This window comes from Bombyx mori, chromosome 1 (genome assembly GCF_030269925.1).
Source record: "Bombyx mori chromosome 1, ASM3026992v2".
In the NCBI taxonomy this organism is placed as follows: domain Eukaryota; kingdom Metazoa; phylum Arthropoda; class Insecta; order Lepidoptera; family Bombycidae; genus Bombyx; species Bombyx mori.
Genome location: NC_085107.1, coordinates 20642590 through 20653245, shown reverse-complemented (window position 1 = coordinate 20653245; position 10656 = coordinate 20642590). Strand labels below are relative to the sequence as shown.

At 42.8% G+C, this 10656-nt stretch overlaps 1 protein-coding gene across 1 annotated transcript; it reads right to left on the bottom strand.

The window, feature by feature from the left end:
- Nucleotides 1-4349: 4349 nt before the first annotated feature.
- Nucleotides 4350-10298, bottom strand: Or-3 (olfactory receptor 3). Its single transcript, NM_001043460.1, is given in 9 exon segments — nucleotides 4350-4912; nucleotides 5464-5619; nucleotides 5697-5792; nucleotides 5898-6000; nucleotides 6125-6409; nucleotides 6843-7072; nucleotides 7903-8013; nucleotides 9270-9528; nucleotides 10219-10298. Coding segments are annotated over 9 exon segments (1320 nt in total). The 5' UTR covers nucleotides 10245-10298; the 3' UTR covers nucleotides 4350-4858.
- Between the last annotated feature and the right edge of the window lie 358 nt (nucleotides 10299-10656).

Below are 10656 nucleotides of genomic sequence, written 5' to 3'. Positions count from 1 at the left end.
ATACAAACTCTACAACGGACGAACGTACAGATCATAATATAAAGTTATGTTCTACAAAATATATATTATATATGAGTAAGATTATATTCAAATAATATAATGTAGTCAGTTTTACGTCTTGGTCATCACGGAGAAATAAACATTGATATTGTCTATGTACAAAAAATTAAAATAGAGCCATCTATCGGCGAAATGCTAAATTTAAAGGGCCAGTGCTTACAAAAGCCGTTTGTTAACCGACGAACAAACTGAGGTATTAGTTAGTAAGTGAGTATTGGTCTTTAGGAGGTATAATTGGGGCGTTAACAATGCCAAGGAACGTTTTCAGTACGCCCAGCGCCTTGTTTCATCAGCTTGTCATACCCAACCATACAATCATATCAATGGATAGAAAGCATAGGTGTCGTGTAATTGTATGTACAAGTGACGAGTGAACTTGTTCTGTGTCTGTTCCAACATGGTATTGGATAGATATTTCGACTCACGAGGAGCCTATACTGCCAAGATAAATTCTAGTTGACTTCTTATTAGGGCGTCATACAATGTTGCTAAAGCCTTTACGTTTGTAAAGCAGTTTTATGGTGAAGTAAGACGCCCAAACTCTTACTAGCTTTTTACAAACATTAACAAGATACACTCTAAGTTTTAGTTCGTTGTCTAGTTGAACTCAAGTAAGATGTTGTCAAAAAAGTTGAAAGCTTATTTAAAGTCAAAGTAAGCGGCACCAACTGCACTACCGCGTCAACGTGTGGCAGTGTGCAGTTGCTGGTTGTGCCGCGCGCCGGTCTGAACCTATGCTGCGCATCCGAGAGCTGGGATGAAACCTGCCCTTGCATACTGCGTTCTATCGCCGACTCAAGCTCTTTCAAGACGAAAGGTTCGCCACGGATTTGAATCCGCTCACATCTGTTCCGCTCCCTCTTTTGGTGCTAGAACTATTCGTGTGGACCAGCGTGTACGATATCTCTAAACACAAGTTGTAAATATCCCAAAGAGGCTTTAAGGCCGGCGCATAAGTGCTAGGAGACAGAAATCTGTTAATATTAGTTGCAGTACGCTTGCCGCCTCCGCCGCCTGCACGTCTGGTGTGGCTGTTGACGTGCCAGATACCGAATAGACGGTGCCAGATGTTTCTGTATTCTTTTAGACGCTGTTCGTGAGCATCGTTTATGATTATTTTTATTTTTTCCGCTCCGGGCGGAAACTGGCAACTTTCGTCCCACTGCGCTAAGCAACGTTGCCGCTTTCCGCCTTCGTCGGACAAAAAAATAGTATACAGCCCTTAGAAAGTAAAAAAGTAAACCTCAGATCACATGTTTACATTGCATACATTTACATTACACGTGATCTGAGACTTTTCTTATTTTCCTTCCCAAGTGTTGTAATATAGATACTATTGCGCTCTACATTGGCCAAAATCTGTGAAGACTTTTGCAAATATTCTAACTTAAGACATGTATACAAAAACATTTAGTATTTAAAACCTTTAAAACTCTCTAATTTTGAACAGATTTTTCTTAGATACGGATTCACTGACCTCCTTCACTTGTCATCCAGTGAAGGGAGAAGTTCAGTTTTGCATATTTTAATATATAATTTAATAAATAACACTCTTTAAAATAATAATTTAAAAAGGCGAATTTAAAAAGGTTTTAAATGTTGTTCTCTTAGTATATTACAGACAACGCAATGAACTTTTTTATTGTTCATTCATTTTAGAATATTCCATATCATTTATCTAGTTTGTGTAGTAGAGTTTGTTGTTGTTTTGTTAAGTTTTATACACATTTGGTTGGTTTTGGTCTTGCAAAAAAGGCCAAGACCAAGGCTCGATAATGCAAGACCAAGATCATTCTACTCATCACTAGTCGACGGGACAAGTCTGATTGTCAAGAAGAGCTCGCAATAATTGAAAGCCTCAGAAACATCACTGAGCAAACCCATTTCTAAGTTTCCGTATACTATGTAAGCGGAAGCAAAACATCATTTTTTTTTTGTCATTGCTTAGATGGGTAGACGAACTCACAGACCACCTGGTGTTAAGTGGTTACTGGAGCCCATAGACACCTACAACGTAAATGCCGCCACCCACCTTGAGATATGAGTTCTAAGGTCTCGGTATAGTTACTAGGAGTGGGTAATATCGGTTTTGCCGCGTATCGAATCGTATCTATATATCGAGGATCAATATCGGATATTGAATCTATATATTTTCTGAATCTATATATTGATGGATGCTAGTAGATTTTCTCGATTCATGATATTTGAGATTTGAAACGATACGCTGATATAATATCGTAGTAGATATAGATTTAAGTCAACGTTATACGGTTGGTTTTCTGATATCAATTTAAAATATGATTTTAAAGTAATAAAAAGAACATGAAAATAAAAATATAAAAAAAACTTTCCTTCATGCTTTTATCAGGCTTAGGACTGGCTACATTATTTTCAGTTTTTAGTATTTTGTATCTTAATTTAAAATTACAAAATATACCAAAAGAGTGTAGATTTCAAAAGTTTAATACAAACACAAGAAATAAACTCAATTATTTGGATTCAACTAAAAATAGAAAAATGTGTACTTTAAAAATCAAACACAAAAAACTTTTAAGTATTTATAAACACTTGTCCAAAAATTGTAGTTCAAGGTCAAAGCGCGTGAAATTAAATTCAACGATGCAAATAGGCTATACTGCATTCAAGTTAGGGTTGAAAATTGAAACTTCTTTCCTAAATTGTATCCTGCTGATACGCTAAGAATAATCTACAGACATATGGACTTAAATATAAGGTTTACAATTGTATGGATAATGCCTGTTTCTGTTTCATTCATCACATGATATCCCTATCGTGCGCTCACTCACTCTGGCCGATTCGATACGAACCAAACGAATATTGCCGATATTCACGAATCGGTACGATATGCCGATGCGCATCACATCGAGTAATATCGTGTATCGGCTGATATCGTTATATAGATTTCGATTCACGAATCGGTACGATATGCCGATGCGCATCACATCGAGCAATATCGTGTATCGGCCGATATCGATATATAGATTTCGTGCGGGGCGATATCGGATTCAACGATATTGCTGCGATATATAGATATTGAATCTAGATACGATTTATATCGCCCACTCCTAATAGTTACAGCGGCAGCCCCGCCCTTCAAACCAAAACGCATTACTGCTGCACCGCAGAAATAGCCGGGATGGTGGTACATACCCGTGCGGACTCACAGGAGGAACTACCACCAGAAATTACGCAAATTATAATTTTGCGGGTTTTGATTTTTATTACACGATTTTATTCCTTTACTTCACCGTAGAAGTCAATCGTGAACATTTGATAAGTACGTATTATATTTCATTAGAATAATTGGTACCCGCCTGCGGGATTCTAACACCGGTGTATCGCTGGATACGGATGTACCGGATGTCTTATCCTTTAGGCCACGATGATTTCAACACATCTCTGATAGTGTACTGTACTTTAACTGAGTGGCATTCAGATTAATATGCTGAGCTCTTTACTCCGGTAACGAGTGCTGGTCCGGCATACATCAATTGTTTCTGTCAGTTGGCTCCACACTCTCTCCGTAGAGAGTTGTTACGTGCTACGCAAGTCAGCGATCACTACGCAAGTGTCGAAGAGGTCCGATGACGACAACACTAGCGACACCGTAAGTCCACTGCTCGTCGACTTTGGATCCCAGGCAAAGGTGGGACCTGCTCTTCATGAGACCAGACTTATGAAATCTTGTATAAAGAAGCCTATAAGCGGGTCTGAAGTATAAGGTGATATAAGACTGTATAAGGTGAAGCCACCCAGTTTTTAGGGGATTTCTTGGGCCAAATATTGAAAATCGCGCTTGAGACATTAACTACGTAGAACCCAATATCTCTCGTTCGCTCATCCGAGCTACAATTTATAACATCGCTTATACCTACTCGCCAGGAACGAAGAGCGAACGAGGAGGAAACAAGAACGAACGCACGAGGAGCGCAAAGTTCTGCTTTAAAAAATTGAGCATTTTAAAAATCTACATGCCGAGTCCTGAGTCCAGAGTCTTGGTATATGCTCTATTGTGCTTTTTATAGTCCGTCTACGGTCACTGTCGTAGCTTAAAGATGAACGTGTGATAGCGCTCAGGAAACGCTGTACAGGGAAGTTAATTCAAAAGTGGGACGACGCGAGGGTAACACGCAAATAACATAATATCTGGAAACTCACGCTGGCAGCGTCGAGGGGTCGCGATAGTGCGCGGGACTGCGCTCCGGCTCTAAAGGAACGTTTGTAGAATATTACTGTTACGATTGTTCTATGTATAATAAAAATCAAAATGTGTTTTTTATATTTATTATCGAAAGAAAATGCAATTCAGTTCAACGAGTGCTAAAAATTACATTAACTAATTTGGTAATCGACCGACGCCGGCAGCACGGGCCCTTCAAGACAACATCAAGCGACCGCCGCCGCCGCCGCCGCCGCCGCCGCCGCCGCCGTAGTCCCACGTCAGGCTCGATGATCTACTCGTCGGGACGTCACAATCGATCGCAACTCAATTCACAACAAATCAAACCACAACACTACAGTTAAATGTTCGCTGAACTGAAAACAAGCAATTGTATTATTCTTGTGTTGTAACTATATAGTGAAAAAATAGTTGCTCAAAGAATGAGCTCTAACAGTGCTATAAATTGAATACGTTTAGCAAGGCACGTCACGTCACGCACTACACTCGTAGCTACTCGTACAACAGATTGCTGCACTACTGCTAGCTGCTGGTCAAGTTATCGGCGCGTGCGGCGTGCGGTGTGCGGTGTGCGGCGTGCGGCGTGCGGTGTGCGGCTCATTCGGACACGGTACGAAGGAAAGTGAAGTAGGAAAATGATGTTTTCAGGATCTGGAAAAAGAAATGGTTATAAAAATTAAATAACAAAAATTTTAATTTGAAATGTTTTTGAAACTAATATTCAAAATGAAAGAGAATTTAATCCTGGTGGCTTCGTTCAGACTCTTAGGCCAAAAAAAAAAAAAATATATATATAGCATCTTTGTCATCGCTCCTTGAAATGTGTGCATTTTCAAGTAGATCGGAGGTTTTCAGGTTGGTGATAAGCGACTTAAGATATATCGGAGAAAGGGCAGAAACGATCTCTGAGTATTATACGAGCGCACTGCGATTACCAGTGTAGATATACTGGTGGTAGGCGGTATTGGTAGGCGGTATTGCGAGCCCGCACCACAGGTCACCACCCAGCGCCAGGCCGTCGTTCGCTCCGGTTCGGGCGCATCGCGCACTCGCCGTACAACGCAATCGAGACTCCGGCTCTGTGTCCGAAGGTATTCAAGCAAGTTGTGATACCTGTGGGTCCACAGGAACGTTCCACGCGGCTTGCGACATAATTAAATAAAAATCGTTTGTTAAACATATTACAGAGGAGCAGGACTGACCGCGGCCATCGACTGCACGCCTACTTTGGCGAGGCCGAGTGCGTTAACGTGGAGCGGCTCCTGCACGTTCATCAAGAATATAGCCACCGTCTTCCTGTTGCTCGTGTCCATGTACTCCCACGGCACCTCGTACACGGCGTCCTTCAGCCGCCCCGTCTGCGAACATACGGTCTCCTAGCAACACTGCACCGCCGCGCGGCCGCGGCCCGGGGGTGCCATGTCGCCGCACTCACCACGGTCCCGACGGACTCGACGATCACGGAGAGCTGGATGAGCTGCTGATACAGTACCACGGTCAGTACTCCGTAGCGAACCAAGGCCGCCGTATTCTGTCAATGCAATACTCATTCTATTACATATCGTGAACTTTATTGTACCTTCGTTCTAGTTAAAGGCAACCGATAAATAATTCGAATATACAGAAGAATACGAACCAACTGTGAACATTCGAGAAGCAGCAAACACCCGCTCACTTGGTGGAACAAGTAATATACGAACAGCATTGGACCGAATGCCTCCGATATGTCCCCCGTGAACCTGAAATTGACCACCAATCGTCAATCATCGCCAAGCTTCGTCAGCAGATAAGACTGCTTTCATGTTTCTAGATACTCGACATTGACAATAAATTAAAGTGTCGTAGTGCTGAAAGGTCTCTTACTCGACGAGTTTCCGATGATAGTCGATGCACTGCCGCAGTCGATCGGTGACTTGCCACATTTCTGCAGGTGAGTACAGCTTAGCTTCCTCTAAGACAAATTCTGACCTATTGCCATTACATCTGTGCTTATCTACAAACTTCTTTGAAGCGGTTATCGCCTCAGGCAGTGGGAACGTAAGCAAGTTGTGGATCAAAATTCTAAAATGACCGGATACCGTGGATATCATCAGAGAAAGAATCAGGTCAAAGGAACAGAAGAAGCTGCAGCAAATATACGAAGCGAACCTGTAACAGCGTATTATTAATTAATAGATACCATTCAAATCGTGCTTTTTGATTTCTTGAAAAAGTAGGAATATCACAGATTCCTTGGGAAGGTTAGATTCTCCGCTCGTCCGTGTAAATATACTTATGTATAAAACTGGTGGTAGGCCCTATTATACCACCCTGTATATTTCTGCTGTGAAGCAGTAATGCGTTTCGGTTTTAAGGGTGCGGCAGCCGTTGTGACTATACTGAGACCTTAGAACTCATATCTCAAGGTGGGTGACGGTATTTACGTTGTAGATGTCTATGGGCTCCAGTAACCACTTAACACCAGGTGGACTGTGAGCCCGTCCAAAAAAGCAAAAAAAAAGAGAAGCGACCATCGTCGAGGTCTAGACACACCTCGGCAATGGTCGCTTTCTCTGTCTTTATATTGATTGTCAACGCTTACCAGTTAAACACACAAATGAAAATGTATCCGTTTGGGGTGTTCAAGATGTCAAAGGTTTCGTAATAAATGGAGAGGTCGTAGGTGATGTTCGCGGGCCGGTCGCTCGCGTAGTTTCCTTGTCTGTAGTTGTTGTACATCGGGATCACGTTGAACAAGGTCAGCCCCGCGATCATCTGGACCTTCAGGAAGACCGTGTAGAAGTGGGAGATCTTGTGCACCCTCCGGTGAGTCTGGAAGCTCATCGGTTGTTAGTTGTTTCGTATTTCAACTACATATTTCGCATCGTTTTCGCCCTTTTTTTTCTACAACGTGAATGCGCCACCCATCCTGAGATATAAGTTCTAAGGTCTCAAGTATAGTTGCGGCTGTCCCACCCTTCAAGCCAAAACGCATTACTGCTTCACGGCAGAAATAGGCTGGGTGGTGGTAACTCCCCGCGCAGACTCTCAAGAGGTCCTACCACCAGTAATAAGTGATGAATTCAGTGATGTTTTCTTTTATAACGAAGAAGTATTTTAATATAATCTACTATTTGTAGTAATGGACTAGTATTGGATATTTTGGTTATATTGGATAGTATTGGATAGCAAATAAACATAATTGTAAACTTGAACTATACGTTAAAAAATTTAGTTATAACTTAAAATAATAGTGATCTTCGACGACAGAGCGACGACAGAGAGAGGCGACGAAAGCGCAGCGTAACAAGGAACTAGTCCAGGAGCTTTGTAATACTGTGTAACTAGGAACTAGTCCAGGAGCTGTGTAATACTGTGTAACAAGGAACTAGTCCAGGAGCTTTGTAATACTGTGTAACAAGGAACTAGTCCAGGAGCTTTGTAATACTGTGTAACAAGGAACTAGTCCAGGAGCTGTGTAATACTGTGTAACAAGGAACTAGTCCAGGAGCTTTGTAATACTGTGTAACAAGGAACTAGTCCAGGATGTCTATGGGCTCCAGTAATCACTTAACACCGGGTGGGCTGTGAGCTCGTCCACCCATCTAAGCAATAAAAAAAAAAAGCTGTGTAATACTGTGTAACAAACTCGTGTACTGTACCTTCATCGCGTATTCCGAGTTGTCTTTAAAGTATAATAAATGCATCTCAGTTATAAACTTTTTCACCACTTTGTGATAATTAGGATTCCAAGTAAGGGAGAATCCGCGAGACTGAAACAGCAGAGTTGATTTTAATACACTTTAATAAAAATGCAATGATTCTATTATATAATGCGTTGAAGGCCTGGCTCAGTTCGCTGATCAGAACTGGCAGTACTACTGTCGCTACATACTCGTAGCATACTGTACAATATGTACGAGCAGCCGTGTCTGGGACGGTTGGAGCGGGCGGTGAACACCGGCCAGTACGCCCGATGCTTTCGGCGGGAGTAATCATGGCTTCTGGAATATTCACCGTGTACATGACGAGCTAGTGACGACTTAGTGCTATGTATTACAAGTACTTGCCTATATACAATAATACTTAACTAATGAATGGAGCTATGATATGGTTTCATCATTAAACTGTAAACTGATGAGCACGTGTTGCCTTCGTACTAGTCATCTACTAGTCCCGTGTTTGATGTAGGTACGTTCTCTTAGGGATCCTACACAATATATAAACATGAGATGCCCGGTGTGGCCGTGTCAAGCGATGCGAGTTTTGTGGTGCTTACATTCGGCAAGGAGGTCCGGTCTTCGAAACATCGAGGCCCAGACCTGGGACCTGGGTGGTTCCTTGCTTCAATGCAGAGGGCGGGGATAACCGATACTAATAAAATTGAGACTTCGATCTCATGTTTAAATGTGGCCATGTATATATGGGCCGTGATATAAATGGGTTCCGGTAACTGACTACTTCACACCGTATGACGCATACAGTTCTCTTCATGAAGCCTTCGGTACGAAACAACTGGAGGAGCGAAGTGCCTGCGCGACTCCAAACGGACTGTAAAATATTTTGGTGGTTGGGGTGCGGTTTCACTGAGCTGGACGAGGCAGCACTGCTCCTAGAGGATACACTAAATTATCTTATGAATTAGCTTTTAAAACATTACATAATTATTTGAACAGTTTTTTTTTAAACGCTTTTAACATGTACCCTTACTGGCGCCCATAGAACCGATGATGTGGCGTGTGCCATGTTAACTATGGTTTCGAATAATATTTGGTGTGTATTTGTATGTACTTTTAATACAGTTAATTAAACATAGAATATCATTCAAATTACAATATCAAGACAGCAAGGTTTCAACTTAAAAAAGCAACGTAAAATAATCCACTGAGAGGGTCAAAAAAGGGTCAGTCTCGAGCGGGCCGAGCCACCGAGCCGCCGCGGCGCCGTCGGAGTCGCACGACTCAGGGTGGGCCGTATGGCCGATAATCGTACTCGTTTCTACGCTACATAAAAAAACAAAAATAATCACCAGCGTCACAAAAGTCATGAATATGGTGAGATAGACATGACCGAGCTCGAAGAAGCCCAGGACATCTGCGTTGTTCCTGAGGTACACAATGGTGAGGTACAGACAGGCGATCTTGATGAACATGAGCAGGAACATGGGCGCGCACTCGTACTTGGAGCCGGTCTCCTCGCCCAGGTAGTGTCCGGGCCAGGCGCCCAGCAACCTCAGCGAGGTCCGCAGCACCCGCAGGTGTCGGTACTCGCGCGGGTCCTTGATACCGCTGTAACAGTGCTTTGTACATTATTCATTCCTCATTCTTTGTTATTCTTTGTATTTAGACGAACTTTCGCTCCATGTACAAGTGGTGAGCGGTTACCATCGCTAATGGCGTCAGCAATGCCAGAGTCTCAGCTCAGCGGCTGCCTACCGCTGAGTATTCCCCGCAAACCTGGTTTAAAGAAAGACATGTGACAAAGCTCGGAAAGCACAGTGGTGGGAAGTTCATTCAACAGTCGGATGGTACGTGGCAAAAAATATCTCTGGAAACGCACTGTGGATGAACGCAATAGCTGTAGGTAGTAAGGATGAACTCTGCTCCGGTAGTCGGCGGTGTGATGGTAAAAGCAAGATGATAGGATCATCTCAAACAATTTCTTAGAGCACTCTCCATGGAATATACAGTAGACCCAGAGTTTCGAAACGATACCTAAGAATGGACTTTTGGACAATCCGAACGACCTTCTTCTCTGCGGAGTCTAATGAAAGTACCAAGTTTTGAAGAACCCCGGTCCAGAGTTGGGAGTAGTACACCCCAGTAAGTTAGGTAGAGCCGCTTTGCTCTGTTGACGGCTCCCAGCCTTTTTGTCGCTAGCTTGGCTTTACCCTCCAAATGACTCCACTATTAGGCATTGTTCGAAACGATCCCAAGAATCTGAATACTCAAATAATGATATTGTACTTTAGAACTGACATGACAGCATCGTCGACGAATATCATATTGCCAGTCTCTACGTAGAGTGTCGGAGCTCAAACGAAGCGAATACTCGCCGCGGCTTCTCAGCTCGGACGTCGGAGCTCCACGTGCGGTGATAATGTCTGGCTTGGATTCAACTTAATTATATACCACAAACCCGCCGTATACTTTTAAAGGCGGTTCACACAAGTAGCATCACATTGTACTGGTTGGGTTATCAAGAATAAATAAGATACAATAAATAAATATATATCCGCGCAGTACTACTATTTACTTTTTTATTTATTTTCCCACAGGAGAAAATCGCCAGATCCCCAACCGCGCGGCAGGTGAAGTATGTGGGAGTTGAACCTTACTAAAAAGTCCTGCCGTTCACAGCCAGCGCCCTACCCTAGATGGGCCGGAGTCCAGTCGGGGTTATTGAGAAGTACTACT